The 20,440-nt window shown below is 36.6% G+C and overlaps 2 protein-coding genes across 2 annotated transcripts; one reads left to right on the plus strand and one right to left on the minus strand.

Moving 5' to 3' along the window:
• The first annotated feature begins 5,417 nt into the window (after positions 1–5,417).
• Positions 5,418–9,462, plus strand: LOC143564068 (transcription factor Pur-alpha 1-like). The gene is made up of 5 exons (XM_077051456.1): positions 5,418–5,897; positions 6,055–6,102; positions 7,541–7,681; positions 7,791–8,054; positions 9,275–9,462. The coding sequence occupies exons 1-5, from the start codon at positions 5,631–5,633 to the stop codon at positions 9,425–9,427; spliced, it is 873 nt and encodes a 290-aa protein (XP_076907571.1). The 5' UTR covers positions 5,418–5,630; the 3' UTR covers positions 9,428–9,462.
• A 518-nt stretch (positions 9,463–9,980) lies between these two features.
• Positions 9,981–11,778, minus strand: LOC143564066 (L-ascorbate oxidase homolog). Its single transcript, XM_077051454.1, has one exon. The coding sequence runs from the start codon at positions 11,643–11,645 to the stop codon at positions 9,981–9,983; it is 1,665 nt and encodes a 554-aa protein (XP_076907569.1). The 5' UTR covers positions 11,646–11,778.
• Positions 11,779–20,440: the final 8,662 nt, after the last annotated feature.

The raw sequence follows: 20,440 nt of genomic DNA on the forward strand, positions 1-20,440 counted from the left end.
TGCCCGTAAGAGGAATTGTGTCATGAGGATTAAAAGTAAAAGTTTATAAGATGAGGGGGGTACATAGCGTAAATAGCTATTAAATGATGTAGTCAATATGATTAATGTGTGATGACTACTCGAGGAGTTAAGTCAGTTTAAAATTTAGATCTTTATTAAGTTTACAATAAACTAACGAAATATAAAATGTGGATGTTGGCCTCCCATGAGCTTTCCATGGCAATTTGAATGGCCCAACGAAACTAACGAATAAAAACAACTGAGTTGGACAACCCATGAGCGTTACATGACATTTTGATTGTCCCAACTAATTAACGAATTAACAATACGATATAGTTTGTCGGCCCAATGAGCGTTACATGGTGTTTTAACCGACCAAACTAAATAACAAACAAACGAGAGAAATATGAGTAGTTGGAGCATTCCGTGAACCACCACGTATGATGACTCCAACAAAAACATAAACCAAATTGAGAAATGGATAGTATGAGTGCCCATGGGTTCCATGGATTTTTCACCCAACTAACCATTTAAAACAAAACACAATAATTGGGAAAGCCGAGTTTAGCCATGAACCACCGTAAATTCGGTTTAAAATCAACCTAAGGTGTCGGTCGTATGACAGTTGTGTTCCTCTTTGTCCGAGAGGAACTTGCCATGCTACCTTGCCTTAAGATGAAGGAGTAAAAACAAAAGTAGGGAATTTTTAAGAATTTCCCAAAAATAAAAAGCAAACAAATTTCAAAAAAAAAATTCTTTCAATGTTGAGGCATAGCCTCGGAGTTGTGTGTGTGTGTGTGTGTGCATAACAATACAATAATAAATAATCATTAAATAATTATCTAAGAAAGCTGTAAACAATTTAATTTGAACACACAAAGATAAACAGATAGGCACATATAGGGCTCCTAAAAATGTGTCTAAGGCAATTTATAGCGACATATCTCAAACCTTCGGCTCTGATACCAATCTGTCACACCCCAACCTACGGCGGAAATGCCAGAGCGCGAACTGATTGTCACAGCTCTCAAGGTTACTATCACGCAACATTATTTAAATGACAATATCTATTAATTTAATTAAATTAAATTTTCAAATAAATCAAATACAAACGAAAACATAATCCATAATCATACATCAATACAACTATTATCACAGCTGATCTTGATTAATTATTTTCTAACTTAAATTCTTGACTAAGTCTTCACCAAAACACATTAAATTCCTATGATAACCTACATATGCGTGTAAAATAGAATTTTGTCAACAACACATGTTGAGTGAGCAATACACCAGTTTAGTTGTACATATGGTATGTATTACAAAATACGTAGCTGCAACAAGTCATATGAGAATAACAATTTAACCAAATGAGCAAGTATAACTGAGATGTCGAGAAGCACAAAGGCTAACGACTGGCGTATGATCATACTAGACTAAGATTATGTTGGACCTCTCCAAATGCGAAAGCATATAAGAACATAAACAAGTAAAGTATAAGTTATTAGCACATAAGACAATGTTTCAGTCTTGTGTATAAGTATATATGAAAAGGTACAATTTACGCATATGTCCCCAAAACGTGAGAAAACGAGTAAAAAAGAGGGGAATGCGGTACTCACCTTAATAGACGAACAAGAGTGATTAGATAACAACAAGAATTCCAAAAGCGTATCATGAGCGTTGACGATAAGGCCTTAATTGGTGTTGTATTGATGGTGTATTAGATCACGGCAGACGACCAAGACGAAGTATAAGAACACGAACCAACAGCTCATGTCAATCAAATTAGTATTTTGGGTTTGATTCGCTATGGAACCAGGAAGATGTGCTCTTGTTTAATTGGATTATAATGGTTGATTTGCCGTGTAATCATTTACGAGTTGAGTCTGGTTCACAATATAAGCAATACGTATCTGCAGTCATCTCGTTTCCTAATTCAATAAGTTGGCAAGCTTGTTATGGTAAGGTTAATCAAACGCATGATTCAATTTCCATGTTTGTTGCGAGAATTGTGGTCCAAGATGTTGAACGGGTCACTGGGTTGCAAGATGGATACGGGTATGGGTTTAAGGGTTAGGATACGGGTTAACCAGGTTATGAGAATGGGTTATAATAAAGTTTACATTCCAGTCCCTGATGTTTGAGGATGGGTACAAATATATATAAAAGTTTATATCTTGGGTTAAAATGCCAAATTGAGAAAGATATAATTGTAAATACTTAAATAAATATATTAATAATTAAACAATTTAAACTCGATAAACGAAATAACCAGAACATCGAACCGAGTCGGGTAAAAGTATAAGTTCGAAAACCAGAGTTGTTACAGAGAAGTTGGTCATTTTTGTGCGCATTGCCTTCCATTTGTTGGAGACAGAATCCTCCCTACGGTAGCAACCTCGACCCATTATAGCAAAGTACTTAGTACGTATTTCTTCCCAAAAGTCAGGGCCTTGTTTACCATCCACCTTCGATACATATAAAAGCTTAGTATTAGTCAACAAAAAAAATAAAAATAAAACATGAAATATATATAGATAATTTTATAATTTACCTTGAACCGAGTCTTCAGATGAGTCGATCCACGCACGCGCCGCCAATTCCTCATCCGCTTCCCACCTTTGTCTTCCGGCCTTTTTGGTAGTTGTTTTACCGTCATCACTCTTCTTTTTATGAGTTCGTTTGCGACGAACGTGCAGTTCAGATACTTGGGTTTCAGGTACTTGGGTTTTGGGTATTTGGGTTTCAGGTGTTTAGGTTTCGGTTACTTGCGAAGGCATAAACGGCATTGGCGGTCGAAAGAACATATCGTTGGTAAACGGTTGCATTTTGGAGGCACTACGGGTCGATGTTGGTTGGCATAGAAAGAGTTATGAGAGTTATTGTTATTTGCGAGCATACTAGCCCACGGGTTCAGATTTGGGTTCAGGTTCGGGGTTGAGCTCGAGCTTATGTTCGGGTTTGGGTTTTAGCTCGGATCCATGGTTGTGGAAATTTGAGAGTTTTAGAGTGAAATTTGAGAGTTGTTTGAGTAAAAATTGGAAATATGGTTAGAATTTGTATAGAAAATAATTAAATTATTATTATTTTTTTATTTTAACGGTAATATATCCTTGAGAGAGGAGCCCACCTCCTTTTCACCCATCCGTGCCCATCGTCCGGAAGCCGTCCCCCCTCACCCCCAACCGCGCCCCTTGTCGGTGTTCCGCGCCCTCGACGCACAAAAAGCAACCCCATCCTATTGCGGCTGGTCTAACAGATGTCATATAAATAGAAAACTACCCTAACAAGCTCATAACATTAAATACAACAAATTATACCCGTGCACACAATAACCTGTCTAATACCACTTATTTAACATTTCATAAAAGTTGCTTTGCAAACTACATACAATTACATCAAAATATGGATACAATAACGCGGTGGGATCGTGTTCACAGATATCATAGACTCATACATTGCAAGACTTGTTCTCGTGGTGGTGTGTACTTATCAACCTATATAACACCTAAAAAATAATAATTTTTTTTTTGATGTATTATATCATCCACGTTTATAGTTGATTAGTTTTATAATGAATGAAATTCCAAGTGTCAATTTATTTATATAAAGTGGTTAGTAAAACATGGAAATACCGGAAATATGAAAAGAATAAAGTTGGTGGAAAACATGAAACTTGCTCAAATTCATTTTGATACCAAATAAGGGGGGTTTGGCTTGGCTTTTCTAGCCCACCGTAACTAATACCTGCAAAAGTGGAATCAGTCCCAAATTTATAAGACAGTGGTCCTTGGTGTTTCATTGTCAAAAAGACCTCACTAAATTGAGTAGTTGTGAAATAAACTTTATAAAAGTGGTGTGTGTAAATTTCAGTCTCAAATTTCAACTACCTGTTTTTTTAGTAATTAACTGTCCTTACCTAAGCCATGCCACCAAACCATATATTCAAATTGGTTTGGTTTAAAGAGTTTAAACTCGTTATCAACGGTTCGAGTTACGATAAAACTTAAAATCGTACCACACATACCTTTAGTTTGACTAATACATAACTAGAAACATAGTTAATATACAAGTTTATCCGACCATCTTAGTGCATTCTCAATTCATTTTTCATCTTCAAATTTTAAAATTAACTAAAAATCACTATATTTTCACATTTATTATTAATTAAATAATAGTTTATATATTTTTACAATTACCTTGTCTCTATCCTCGGCTCACAACCACTTTCAAAAAATATTAAATAAATAAAAAAGTCATGAAGGGTGAACACTGTTTTCTCTAAATTTACTAATGAATAGTAACATTTTCTCTCTCTTATTTTCAATTAAATAATATGTTTCTATACTTTTACAATTAAACGCCCTGCTTGCGGTGCGCACATATAATGTATATATGTGTGAACCCTTGGGTGGGCAAAAGTAAAATTGCACTAATTTTGACGTTATTTTACTAATCACGTGAAAATAACGTTAAAAGTGACGGAAGGTTAATCAGGCATCATGTGGTGGCGTTGATAGCCGAAAGACAAGGGCACATGCACCAATCAGCCGGTGTCCCGATGATTGAGTGTTATGTGTCTTATGTCCAAGGCTTGATTCAAAACTACTATCGAGCCGGGGGTCTCACCGGAAGCAGCCTCTCTATCCCTATGGGATAGAGGTAAGGCTGTCTACATCTTACCCTCCTCAGACCCTACCATAGCATTGCTATTGGTGGGATATACTGAGTACGATGATGATGATGATGATGATGATGACTTTTACAATTACATTTTCTATTTTCTCGACTCACAACCACTTTCGAAAAATATTAAAAATTTATGAATGGTGAACAATGTTTATCTAAATTTACTCATGAACTGTAACATTTTCTCTCTTATACATTCACAATCACACTCTAAACAATGAAGAACACACTCACATGATTTAAAGAACTCATTGGAAATGCTCTTACAGTGATAATTACGAATTAAAACTTGCAACATTTAAATAAACAATTAAATACAAAAATATTCAAACTTTCTTTAATAAATAGATTTTAGTATGGATAGTTCTCTCAAAATAGTTGTCTTATAGTGGTATGTTCTCCTTCTTGATAATCAGATGTGGAGCGTTAAAATCAGTATCAACTGTTAACATCTCATTTTAAAAAAACTTACTCGAATATTATGACTAGTTTTAAATGTTATTAAAAAAAACTAGATATTAGTATAACTTACTTAAAATAATTATATTTTCACAATCTTGGATCCACAAAGCAATGTATACATTAACCAATGACCACTCATCTTCATGATTTTGTGCTCCAATAACTTAAGACCTAAAAACACAAAACCAAAAAAACTTTGTATACATAATGACATAATATAAAACCAGTAATGACCAAACTGCAAAAGTCTAATTAGCGACGAACATAAAACGAAAGCGGTGGTTTTGTTCACATCACCAACGACGACGAGACTCCGTCAAATCAAAACCCTAACCCTAATTCCCCAAATCCAATTCACCAACAGATCCATAACCACACATTCCAATTCACTATGTAACACTGACTCATTCCCCTAAGTTAATTCAATCGATTTCATTTCAGACCGTAAGTCAACACTTGTGAAGTAGCATTTACAGATGGAGTTTAGTGGTGGTGGTGGTGGTGGCGGTAATGACGTGGAGCTGTTGTCGAAGACGTTACAGGTGGAGCATAAGCTCTTTTACTTTGATCTCAAGGAGAACCCTCGCGGACGGTACTTGAAGATATCCGAGAAGACGTCGGCTACGCGCTCTACGATCATTGTTCCGTTTAACGGCATCGCCTGGTTCTTTGATATTTTTAATTATTATGTCACGTCTGATGACCAGGATGCTTCTAGCAAGGAGCTACAGCTGGATAGTAAGGTAGTTACTTAGTTAGTTACATTATAGTTTAGATTACTGTAAATAATTGTTGCGATCGGATGTGGTTTGGTTTAAGCTTATATTAGATTACTTGAATTGTTTCTATATATACATGGAATTGACTTTCCTAATTCTGCAAATGTGTTTATTTCTTCAGGTGTTTTACTTTGATATTGGGGAGAACAGGAGGGGTCGGTTTCTGAAGGTACGTGTTCGTGTAATTCTGTATTTATGGATTTGTGTTAATTTGCTTCAAGTTAATGTGTTCCAAATGTTCTGCTGTGATATTGTGTGCATTATGGGATTATTAGTTAATTATCATGTATCAAGAACTTAAATGTACTTGAATTGCAATATAGATAAGAGAAATCAAACTATGATGCATGGAAACAAATTACGCATGTGGCTTTTCTGTCATATTATTATTGTGGTCAGAAATTTGAAGGACAATTGTTATTGGTGTGTAGATGCATATAGTAGCTAGCTAACTAACTAGTTATCTGTACATACTTGAAAGCATGTGATTTTTTTTGCACCTACCTTGATTTAATTTGGGAGTTATGTTAGGTTATATTGTCATATTTAGCATGCTGTAAAATCACATTAATGTTTTTAACCTGGTGATAGATTTGCTATGAATTGCAGAAGCTTTGATTGTAACTGGTTTTAGATTGTATGTTAAGATGTGATGGCCCATAGTTCAAATAATGAGTTAATTTGGGCAAAACTAAATTGTATATCGATTCATTTGGGTCACCTGAAATTAATTAGTGGGTCGAAATGGATCACCTTATTAGTGAACAGGTCAAAATAGGCGTCTTAAATTAGTCAACACCTAAAGTTAGTCAACATGTCTAAATTTGTAGCTATTATAATTCTTATTAAATTCAAAAAGGGTTCAAATGGGTTAGCACCACCTGTGACCATTGTCTGTTTTCACCTACGTGTCATCGCCGCTGCCACCACCTTGACACTCTACCGCCGCGTCACTGACCTCAACGCTCCACCGCCAACGTCAATGACATCGGCACTCCACCACTGTCCCCACCGCCACCGATCTCCACCACCGCCGTCTCCGCCGCTACCCCATTACCTCTTCTGCTCCTCCACCTCCGTCGCGGTCTCCACTAGAACACCCAACACCGCGGTTTTCACTACCCACCGTTGCCGCCACGGCGCCACCACCAGCAGATTAACGGGGTAGGGTGGGTACTTTTTATCTAAGACGACTCATTAACTTGATTCTGTTTTAGCCAAACCCATTTTGACATCAACCAAATTGATACTGATTCAAAACGCCCCGTCCCGTATTGACCCTCAACTCATTTTGCTCAGATCTCGTTTTGATCCGAATTCATTTGTTTTGGAACCCCTTCTGACCTGTAACCTGAACTCGCCCGACCCCCGCCTAGTTTTTCAGGCCTAATATTCATGCTGTTACACGGAAAAGGACAGTCTGTAAATTTGAGCCCATTATCTTTCATGTTCATAATATTTGCGGTTTCTTGGTTTGAAGATTGAAAGAGTAAAACACAATTAATGGTAGCTTTTGCAAAATTTCCTTAATTACTGTTGAGGTCACTTTGTATATGATAACAGGTTCCACCTGTAAACTAGTTATCCCTAATAGAGTTTCGTTGCAGGTATCTGAAGCTTCAGTAAGTAGAAACCGCAGCACTATAATCGTACCAGCAGGAAGCAACAGGGATGAAGGGTGGACTGCATTTAGAAACATCTTGGAAGAGATAAACGAGACATCTAAGCTTTTTGTTTCCCCAAATCAGGTTCGATTTTCAAACGTTTTACCTTTCATTCTGTTTAAACTTTAACCACCCTTGTTTATGCTTCTCAGTCTCATCATTTTTTCTGTTTGTTTTGTTATTTGATTAACAGCAAAATTCTGAAGGTATTATTCATGAACAACTAGTTGGCCTTTCTGATGATGTTGGTGCTGGTTTTATTGCTGGAAACAGTTCTCAGTCTCCACCTACAGCAACATCTGATTTGAACTTAGGAGACAGGACAACCACATTTGACTTGCCACCTTCAGATGAACGTGGTGGTCTCGGGGTGTCTAAGGTGATCCGGGCTGACCAGAAGCGCTTCTTCTTTGACCTTGGAAGCAACAACCGGGGCCATTACTTGAGAATATCTGAGGTAAGAATTTTGCATTGATTGTTTTTAGTTTATTATGATGGTGATATTTTACATAAGTTCATGTTAATGATTGTTATCCTAAAGTCGCGCTATTAGTTATATAAAAAGAAGTTAATCGGTTTCTGACTCTTATGCCACTAAGAGTTACTAAAAGACTTAGGAGGCCTGTAAACCAACTGAATGAACACGAACATGGCTTGTTTGTGTTCATTAGCTTAACTCTAACCGAACGAACACAAACACTTAAATGGACAAGTTTTTGTGTTCATGTTTGTTCATTAAGAAATTGACTCTGTTTATATTCGAACATAAACGAACACGATGAACATAAAAGGAAATAAGTGAACGAACATATACCAATGACAGTTAAAAGTAACATTAATATCCAAATCAAAGTCTAAAATAACATAGCAATTACATTCAACATGTCAAAGTTAAAGCATTATATCTGAACCAAGGGTTTTAAAATATGAAAGTCAAGTTGATTTATGTTCATTCCTTAACTTCTCATAAACTCGTTTATGTTCATTAGTTTACGTTTGTTAATATGTTTAGTCCAAATTTTTTTTGGCCCTTATTGTATAGTTTGGGTAACTCGTTATGTCCAACACATTGTTTTTCACATTACTAATAACTAGTTTTAGCTCAGTTATGTTCGTTCGTCTATGTTCAGTTTTGTTCATTCGTTTGTTCGTGAACTGTTTGTTTATATTGTTAACGAGCAAACATAAACAAACACTAACATTTTCATTTTCTCGATGTACGAACATGAACATGTTCATTTCCTTGACGAACAAACACGAACAAGAAAACCCCATTTTTTAAATTGTTCGTGTTGTTTAATTATGCGTGTTTGATTGTTTGTCTGGTTAAGCTAAACGAACGAACACGAACATGCTTTGTATGTGTTTGTTTGGTTCGTTTACAAGCCTAGACTAAATGATGGATGAAGTGTTTTTCTTTTAAGTTGTAAATGTAACGTTAGTGTCATATTCGCGTTGCTATATAAATATCAGTATCATTTTGTAAGAATCAAGAACCTTTTTTTGGTTTGATATGTAATTACTTAAATCGCAAAATGTCCTGTCAAATCACGTTCATGTTGAAATGGGTCATTTTCTAGTATCTAAACCAACAAAACACTTTTTGTTGCATTAGTTATAATTATAAAACAATATTAATATATTGGATGAATAATGAATCCTGAATGGCAAATGCAGGTTGCAGGCTCTGATAGGTCATCCATCATCCTCCCATTATCTGGACTGAAGCAGTTTCACGAAATGGTTGGTCACTTTGTGGACATAACCAAAGACCGCATCGAAGGATTGACCGGAGCAAACGTGCGAAACGTGGACCCGCCTCAAAGATAGTCTCGGTTTCCATCAAAGTGGCAAAAAACGGTAACCTGCTTTCATTTTGTGTATAGACCAACTACGTGCGTGCGTGCCAAGTGTTAAATTTCCTATCTTTTTATTATCTTTCATTGAAATTTGAATAATCCTAGTGATGCTAAGCTTGATTCCTCATAGGGACATAACCAACAAAATAAGCAAGCAAAGCTAGCTATCTATCCTTTTTTTTTTTTTTTAATTTTATTGTATTGTGAAGGATTTTATTAGTGTTTGCTGGCCTGATTGGAAATTTGGATTATATTGTGTTTGGCCATTTATTTATTTTTGTTCATATAGTATTTGTGGATGTATTCATGTGATCACTATTAATAATTAATATATTATATATAGGATAACATAAATTTGATAAGAATTGTGATGATACAATAATATCTTCATCTATTTTGTAAAAAAAAAAAGAAAAAAAAATTAATTTGTAATGGAGTGATAATTACAAATTTACAACAGTATCAACAATGGCCACACAAAAACCTTGGAAAACTTAATTACAAGCTTACAGAAAAAGTTGAATCTAAACGTAGCCCGGTGGTTTGGGCAAATCTGTCACAATGCCGCAAAGTTGTGTGGTTTCCGGCAGACTGTACTCGTCTCTGAGGGACCGCTCCGGTGAGAGTACGCTGACATACAACTGCTGTCCCAAGTAAAACCTCTCCCACATTTCTGATCTCAAGCTCCACATTCCGGCGTTGTCTAGGGTGAGCATGACCGCTGCCCAGCACCCGGGAAACACCGCCACATTGTGGCGACTGATGGCGTCTTCAAGGTTGTAGTTCTTCCTCTTCTCCGGGCTCCACCTCCCTGGCTCGATTGCCACTGCAAAGAATGAGTATCCATCGAAATGATATGTTTGCATGGTGTTCTCGTGGTTCTCAAATATTATCTCAATAAAGTTACGATAAGTTGCGTTTAAGACGTTTGGGGCGACCTTGATATTCTTTTCAATATCCGCCGGTGGCTCGTCGCCGATAATGTCATATTTGAAATCTTTGTCGCCAACACCAAAGTACTCGGTAAGTTTGAGAGGAGTCTTGGGGTCGATGTGGGAGACACCGTTGAGAGCGAACCTTAGCTTGCCATCGATGTAGCTCCGGCTATTGACCAACTTGATGGTGCGGGTGATGTTAATTTGACCATAGTGGTAAGATCCCTGTGGGTTGGGACGAGCTGCGCTTGCGGTTAGGTTCCATCTGAATGATCTGAACTGGTTTATTGACCATGCGAATCCGGCAGTTTTCTCTGGTGGAGGTGGTGGAAGCTCCTCTGATGCAGGGCTGTTGCTTCCTGCATAGCGGACGGTAGCGACAGTGGAATGCGATTGCTTGCCGAACCGGCTTGACACAACTAAGTAATAATCCTTTGGTGGTTGGTCTGCAGTGACCAAAACAGACATGCATTGACCGACATGAAGGTCCATTGACATGTAGTCGTTCTGCATGAGGTGAGATCCTTCGACCTCGACCAGCTTCATGTCATGGTCCTGGAACCTGAAATTAACTGAAGTCCTCATCCCGATGTTACAGAACCTAAACCTGTATGTCTTTCCGGCCTCAAAGGTCCATGACGGTTCAGCCTTTGCACCAACCTGAGCCGACTTGCCATTGATGTGAATCCCGTCAGCATGACCAATAGATTTCCCACCATCAAGGAGGCTCTTCAATGCCTTATGTCCCTTGTTAAACCAATCTCCAACAAAAACCGCAAACTCATCAGCCGGGTTATCAAACGGGACCGGGATCAACGGCCGACTATGCACTTGTATGATGCCAATACCACCTGCCGCCTTATGCATTGCGGTGGTTGGGAAGTAGTAGTAACTGCCAATTTGATCCTTCACCTGAAACTTATACGTAAAGTTGGTTCCAGGCTGGATAGGACACATAGTCCCTGGCGTTCCATCCACCCATGAATTTTTCCGGTGTTGAACACCGTTCCATGTTAGAAGAAACGGCTCGTCTAGGTTATTAAAAACATTGACGACAATATTATTGTTACTTGTGCAATTAATCACAGGTCCAGGAAACTTGTCGTTAATCAGAATAACCTGTTGTGGGACCCCCAAGGGCGACATCGTGCCATATGTGACCTTCCATTCAAAAAAGTGATAAGGATCTTCCGCCTTCGTTAATGTTATGAAGATGCATAACACAATGAAAAAAACAAACTTTCGGGTGTCCATGTTACAATCCCGGCGACACCCAGAATATATATATATATTCTAATGCGGAGTATATATATATATTTATATTTATTTAAGAAACAAGAAAGACCGAAGAAAATATAAATTTTTTTATTTACTTATTTTGTTAAAGTACCGGGAAGAATTTGCTTCTTCCGGGTGCTACCTGGGATTGTCATTTTGGAAGGTGGGTTGGTTTCGTTTTTATACATTCAAACACCGTTTGTGTTTCTCCACAAATATCTTTTGTGTTATTCCCTTAATTACCTCCTTAAATCATGTGTGGTTAAACACTTGATTCTAATCTTGGATATCGTATGGACGATTCATTTTTTTATTATTTTTTTTACCATGTATTGAATCTTGAGATAGTTAAACCCTTCATTTATTTTGTGATCCTAAATTTTGTGATGTCAGTAGATAATCTTAATGATCCTGAATAAACTATATCTTATCAGTCAATAATCTTTACATAATACAATGACTGAAGTCTACAAACACAACACAACAAAACGTGATGTTCAAGAGTTTGATAAACTCGTTTATGACTTCATTGAATAAAATGTGCATACTAAAATCCCTCTTTTTGTCTTAATGCGTGTGTTTCTGCTTTTGTTTTTGTTATCTCGTCTAGTTATTCGGCAATTGACATAAATCGGGAGGTGGTTGCCCGACAGATGCTCTTTATGATGACCGGATAAATGGTGGTTAATAAACGCTATTTATCGTGGGAATCTTGATCTTGAAGTGGTTCACAATCAGTTTTATGAGTTGGATACCTTTTACGCCATCGTAGATATACCAGAAAAGCAACAAGTAAAGATTATTGCTAGATGATGGTGTATATCAGTTATATCATAAGTGTGTTCAAGGATCAAAACTGTTTCTGATTACACCAATTAGCTTTTTATGGCTTCTAACTTAACGTACAATATTCCAAAGCCCAATGAATTGAAGTGTTATCCACATGATAGGTTGAACACTTGCATTAGCGCAAAAAAGGACGACAAGCCCGGGTTTTATTGGCGATGAGTGATTATGTCTGTAATCTTAGATCACGCGTAATCCTTGGTAAAAATAAAATTTACCTATTGTTTAAACCTGAACCGCAAATGATTGCTTGTCTCATCTTTACAATTAGTAAAGCATTCTATTATGTTTTACCTATATAAAATTATAATTCCATTCAAGTCTACCTTTAGTTTCGTTATCATGATGATAGTTATTAGCACGATATCCACTTACCTAACATAAAGAAATTACGTTGTTTTCACATCTATAAGTCACACATTGGTTTAAAAAGGGATGGAAACCTTCTCTATCAAATCATGTTTTGCTTAAGCGAGCAATTCGACCAGCGAAAACAAAACCGTGTGTTCCTGGATGTGCAATCCATCGGGAGTAGTGGACAATATCTTGGCATGACTTGCAGTGTTACAATAAACATGATTTTATTCAGTAAAAAGTTATCCTCAATAAGCATGATTTTATTCAGTAAAAAGTTATCCTTAATATTCATCATCATAGCAATATTGTCTTCTAACACTTAAATCTTCGTTGGTAAAAACAACTTCTTCAACATGGAGTTGCACTTTAATAGTAACGGCTTACCATCTGTAGTAAGTTAGTATTTATCAGTACAACATTACCATCAATGGTTAGTTCTTTGTCAACTACGACTTGTCGGCATTAACAAATTCATCGGTATGAACATATTCCATCCGTAAGAAGCCAACACACTTGCTAACAAATTCATCGGTTTACATGTCTGAATTTTACTTATGTTGTTTTAGATATGGTTTTGTAACATTCCTTAGAATCAACCTCCCAATAACAATTATTCGGTCAAATGCCATTTTTTTGTAACATTCCTTAGATCCATGTGACTCGACGATTAGAACTCGAAGCCTTGAGTTGTCATATCTTTTGTTGGAAGTTGTAATGTAACATGGAGAGATACCCTACCCCTAGGGTGATAAATAATAATAATAAGGCCGACTACATGGACATGTCTAGATTAGATATTACTTTTATATTAGGCCCAATAAAACTAACTATTTAAATTATATAACAATTAACAAATGATATAATAATCTGAATATATTGTCTGAACACAAAATCTATAGTTATTTTAGAACGGAAAACGAGATGTAAGACAAATTAATGATAAGTTCCTTGGGATAAGACCCATCATGTATACAACTATACACACCAAAATAAATTGATATATGAACATGTTATATCTATTGATTAATACCACAATATACGGGTGCAATGTAGTAGGATAATGTTTCAAGTATTGTTATTTCTTTGACTTATTGATTACGACTTTTTCCACATATATTTATAATTTATACATTAATATCCCACTTCTTCGTAACTCAGATTTATACATCCAATAATTGATATATGACTAGGCTTTCTCCAAAGTAACATGCATATAAATAATTTCAGATTAGTGGCCTTTTTAAAAAATAAAAATTCATATATGTTATTATTTACCATCATAATCTTTAGGCTACTTATTTCTGTAGATGAGTGAGATTTAATTAAGAACTTAGTTTTGTCAATTACTAAAACTTGAAAACCAAACTTTGGTTTCGTGTCATAAATCGATTATTATTTTTCTTTATTTCAAGATTTTGATCGAAGAATTTTCAATTTTGAAGTGTGGGGATTAGGTATAACCAATCTTAGTGGTTTGGTAGTAATATATATAAATAATAAATTTATATTTAGTTTAAAATTGTTTCGTTAAGTTTTATATTATATATAAATTCAACTAGACACTAGAGTGTTCGTGAAAGAAGAATCCTATGTTTTACCTTTGTCTTTTTTAACTGCTAATATATTTTTTTACTCGTGTTTTACTCAATGTTTCGATGAGACTAAAACTTTTGATCTTTTGGATTGAATGCTATGCAACTTTACTAATAGACCAGCTGGATGTTCATATATTTTTGGTTGATGATGTATTTAGCATTTTATATTTACGAAGCTTATTATTTTCTCATTCATATGATTAGTTAAACTTTATTAAGTTATTTACAAGCTTACATATCAAAATAGATATATCAAACGAATTAGATAGGATGCTAATTACACCATACACATAAGTTAAATCTAAGTATAAACATTTTGGCAACATAGAAATAATGAAAATAACCTAATTTTTTCTTAAAATCCAGAAATAGCCCTTCAAATCTCGTCGGCTCCGTTCAAATTTTAAGTAATCCTGTCTTTCTCGGACAAATTTTCGAAAATCTCGTCTGCTTCGTACATTTTTTAAGAATTTTTTTCTATCATTTTCTTTAACATATCTATCTCTATCTTCTCTCCTCTCTCTTCCCATTTTCTCTCCATCAATCTTTTTTTTTGAAAGGCCAAATTTTATAAAAAACCAAAAAAAGGAACACTTACAAGACGCAAGTAAACTTAGGCCAAACAAAAACTTCTAGAAAACTAACTAAATTGAAAACGACACTTCTCCCAGTCAATACCCAATCTCTTGTTCCGATTACACACCCAAAGGAATGACATAACCTTAATGTCATTTATAACCTTCACCATCGAAAACGTCTTTTTATTGAATAACATATCATTCCTTGTTAACCAAATTTCCCAACACGTAACCAAAACAATTGCTTGAATCAACTCGCACTCCATCTTATTCATCTTGAACTTTGCTGGATAATCTATTATCTCTCGCACAGACTTACAAAAATTAAACCCCGGTAACTTAACCCATTCAAGAATTATAGCCCATATCCATCTCGCCACCTTGCACCGCACCATCAAGTGCAAGGCCGATTCTGGCGCCGCTTCACAGATAACACATTTATTATCTCCCACATTAATACCCCTTACCAAAAGTGCTTCTTTTGTAGCCACCCGATCCAAAAGAAGTCTCCACATAAAACAATTAACTTTGATTGGAATGCATTTCAACCAAAAGTTATCTTCTACCTTTTGATATTTCATATTATCCATTTCCCATCTTAGGTTCTTCACCCTATACTCCACCTCTGATCCCTCCACATCCTTCCACAACCATAAATCTGGCTTGTCTTTCATTTCCAAACCTGCCAACAAACTTTTGCAAGTGGCCAATTCATTTTTTGCTGCAGGAGCTCTAACAGGCCTAGCCCACCGCCAAATCCATCTAATTTCAACTCCTTCCTTCTCATAGCACTCATTTACAGTCACAAATTTTTTCCGCTCCCTCCCGAACAGTAAGGGGAACATATCTTTTAATGACTTTTCACCAGCCCATGTATCAATCCAAAATTGTGTCTTATCTCCCCTGCCCACTTGAACTTTAAGCCTAGCTGAGAGATTTAAATTTTCACCATTTGCCCCCGACTCTAAGTTATTAATATTCTTCCAAGTTCCTCCAATAGATTTTTTAACCGGTATGCATGCCCAACTTTGCGTACCTGTGTGAATAGCGGTAATTACTTTGACCCACAAAGAGGAATTGTCATTTTTGTACCTTGACCACCATTTTGCCAATAATGCCAAGTTAATAGCCTTTAGACTCCCCACTCCCAGCCCACCTCTATCCTTATCTCTAATTATTTTTTGCCAAGCAACCCAACTTATCCTTTCGTTATCCTCGTTACCACCCCAAAGAAACCTCTTTCGCTTTGATTCTAACTTTTTGAGGATGCCCGTGGGGGCTTTAAATAGCGAGAAGTAATAAACTCCCAAACTTCCCAAAACCGATTTAACAAGCGTGAGTCTCCCACCAAAAGATACCTTAGCTTTCCACTTGGACAGAACAGAGTCAAACTTTTCAAGAATTGGTTTCCAGTTTTTTTTATGATTAATATTTGCGCCGATCGGAAGCCCGAGATAGACAAAAGGCACTTTACTCGCTTTACAATTTAACACCGAAGCCATGGAACTGACCGTTTCAAAATTTACTTTAACCCCATACAAAGAGCTTTTTTGTAAGTTTACTTTCAATCCGGACGCCAAATGAAAGCATCTCAATATATGTTTCAGATTAATAATATTATTCTTACACCATTCACCAATGAACACCACATCATCCGCATAAAGAAGGTGTGACACGAGAGGACCATTGTGCGGTGTTTGTATACCTTTATAGAGACCGGCCGCACATGCCGAGTGCATCGCCACATTCAATGCTTCCATCGCTATTATGAAAAGAAATGGAGACAACGCATCCCCTTGTCTAACCCCCCTCTTTATGTCGAATTCCGAAGTCGGGGACCCATTTATTAAAATAGAAGACCTCGCAGTATTAAACGTGCCTTTCACCCACCGCCTCATCTTCACCATCTTCCTTAAAAATAAACCTTCAATCATGTAAACCGGATTAGGCTTCGGTGACGTTTGAACCGTTTTTGACGAGCACAAATCAAAGCCAATGGACGGATTTATTGGGCTTTGATTTGTGCCCGCCGGAAGTGATTCAAAGGTCACCCGAGTCCAAACCGGTTTACATGATTGGAGGTTTTAGAAGGAAGATGGTGAAGAAAGACGATGAAGATGATGGAGAGAAAAGGGAAGAGAGAGGTGAGAAGAGAGAAAGATAGTTTTAAAGAAAATGACAAAAAAATTTCTCAAAAAATGGACGAAGCAGACGGAATTTCCTAGAATTTGGCCTGAAATACGAGATTACTTAAATTTGGACGAAGCCGGCGAGATTCAAATCATTTTGAATCTCGTCATATTGATTCCCAATGTGGCGTTCCAGACGAGATTTGAAGGTCTATTTCCGGATTTTAAGAAAAAGTTAGGTTATTTTGATTTTCACTCTCTAGAAAAGGACCACTTTGGGAATTTTCCCATAAAATTTTCCTAAAAAAATTTAAACGGCGCTATAAATATACAAAAACATATAAAGATACAAAAACACTTCTATATTTCAGCTGAATAAAATCAGGAATGAATAGATTTTTTATTCTATTTTATGTTATTCATTTATTTGGTATGCTTATAGGAACATAAATTGACTTCATGGAACAAGTGGTCAAAAAACCCTCTCCTTTTAATATAATTTGCTAGTTTTGTTTTCGGCACTCTTTGTTAGATCCTTTTGTGTTATTATATTTTCCGTTTAAAAAATAAATATATAAAATTTCTTAAAAAGTTAAATCCTTATAATTTTTTTAATAGTGATATGAGACTATAAATGGATTTATATACATTTTATAAATAATAAAAACTTGTGAAAGATGGTATGTGTAACATCCCGAAATTTTCAAGTAATATTAATTATATTACTTAATATTAGAGAGAAAGTTTACCCGGGTTATTAGGAAATAAATAATAGAGTAGGAGTTGGTATGAGTCGGGCTAGTGTTGGATTAATTGAGATGGGTTAAATGAGAATGGGATTTCAGGGATATAAATACCCCCAAAATCCCAAGAATATCTTCATTTTACATCTATTTCTTCACACACTCAAAACACACACATTCTAACCGATCAAGATTCGAAGCCGAGACCCGAGATTTTGTTGATAGATCTGAGTTGGTAAGGTAAGAACAAATCCAACAAAGCTAATATTACTGAAAATGGTTAGGATTGGATGGGTTAACCGGACCCGAAACCCAAACTGCCCAAATCGGACCCCTAAAACGTCGATTTTAGGCCGATTTGATGGTTGGGATTTGTAGGCGCCGATCATACGATTCCGTGTGTACCAAAATCGAGTTATTTGGCTAAGAAACGAAGGATTTATGGGCAAACAGATCTGCAGCGCGATAACTTCGCCTGCAAGATTAAGTTCGCTTGATGAACTTCGCCTTCAAGCGTAACTTCGCCTAAGGTTTAACTTCGCCTGAAGCCAAGTTCGCCTAAGGTTTAACTTCGCCTGAAGCCAAGTTCGCCTAAGGTTTAACTTCGCCTGAAGCCAAGTTCGCCTAAGGTTTAACTTCGCCTGAAGCCAAGTTCGCCTAAGGTTTAACTTCGCCTAAAGTGAAGTTCGTTTAGAAAATAAATTAAAAACCTAATGGAAAATGTGTTAAGACAGTTATTGGAAATAAAATTTTTCCAAGCTGACCTAGCAGCTCGACCCCAGCCAGGGGCTCTGCCCCTTGGACCCTGCTAGGGGCTGCCGCCCCTAGACCCCGCTGCCAGGGGCGCTGCCCCCGGACCCCCGTTCGTTGTGGGTAGTAATTAAGACTAGAAAGATGTTATAAGTAGTGATAGTTAAATTGATATGTATACTTGTTATACAGTCAGCCGTACACAACTGAAGAAAGGGATTACGATCAACGGAGAACGTAACCGTGTTCAGGTGAGTTTCTAGCCCCATTTCCTTGTTATGTTTTCGGGGCTGTGTGCATACTCGATGTGAAGTGTGAATACACTTACCTTAAGTGGTAAGTGTATGCTATAGATGTTATACGAGGTATATATTTTATAATGCTTGTCGGTACGTGAACGATCTTCGGATATTGCACGTATCGCCAAGGATAGTAAATTCCAAATGGTTGATAGTGTGTATGAATGTTATGATGTAACATGTTTATTACGTAAATACCGAACTGATATGAAGTGTGATATAGGCAGGTAGAGGTAGAGTGTGTTAGAAGTGGCAAGAGTCTAGTAAGGGTGTTAGTGGCATAACGTGAGCGCGTGATAGGGAAAGCCTGTACGTGCCATCGTTATTATGTGTGTATGATTGTTGATGTGACTTGCTTATTATGTAAATGATATGAAGCGTGTTGTAGACAAGTAGAGGTAGAGCGTGTTAGAAGTGGCAAGAGTCTAGAAAGAGTGTTAGTGGCATAACGATAGTACGTGGTAGGGTAAGCCTATACGTGCCTTCGTTATTAAAGTGGCAAAGTGGCATAACGTTATACGTTATTAAAGTGGCAAGGTGGCAAAGTGGTAGGCGTAAATAAGAGGCTAAGTGGTAATGTAAGCAGGTTAGATAGTGGACTACGTGTCTGCAGATACGTATATGATGCATGTAGTGGTTGTATGATAAGTTGCTTGATTAACTAGAACTCACTCAGCGTAGCTGACTTTTAGTATGCACGCAGGTGAGCTGATTACAGAGTTAGCATGAGGATGACACACGGCATGGATTGAACGGCTGGCATCTGAAGAAAGAAGTAAAGATGTTTTAAATATAAAGTTTTGTGTCATGGTATCAAAGAAAAGATTTAATGCTTTGTAACAAATGATTGATGTTTTATATTACGCGAAAAGTTTTAATAAACTCTGATTTGAAGAACTGTGTTTATGAGTAAATCCGACGCTAAAGTAGGGTGCCCGGGTTCGGGGCCTTACAGTATGATTGGTAGAAAGTTGAGTAAAGTGCCATTTTAGTCCTTGTGGTTTGACAAATAATGCGAATTTAGTCTAAAAAGTTTATTTTTTGCATATGGATCCTCCACGTCTCCCCGTTCTTGCCAATTACATCCAAATCACTAACCCCGTTAAATTTTTCATTAAGTCAAGGGTAGACATGTCTTTTCACTCTTTCTTTATTATAATACTTATTTAAGTAACCTACGGTTTTCGTCCCTCTGGTTTGTCAAAATCTGCAGTTTTAGTCTAGTAGTTTCAAATTTGCAATTTTCTTCCTTATGATTTCATTTCACTTACAAGTAAACCCGAATTTATTAATCTTGTTAAGTCTTTTCGTTAACCCATTTGCGTGCCCCTCATGTGACGATCAATTTTGTCTTTTTTTTCTCCAAATAAACCTCAGCCCTAACTCGCAAACCCCTCACGTGATGGGCTGGGGGTGTATTTGGGGAAAAAGGGAAAAAAGAAGGAACAAAATTGCCACTCACGTGAAGGGCACA

This window comes from Bidens hawaiensis, unplaced genomic scaffold (genome assembly GCF_021521415.1).
Source record: "Bidens hawaiensis isolate Kalapana, Puna unplaced genomic scaffold, B.hawaiensis_p1.1 tig00021711_1, whole genome shotgun sequence".
Lineage (NCBI taxonomy): Eukaryota > Viridiplantae > Streptophyta > Magnoliopsida > Asterales > Asteraceae > Bidens > Bidens hawaiensis.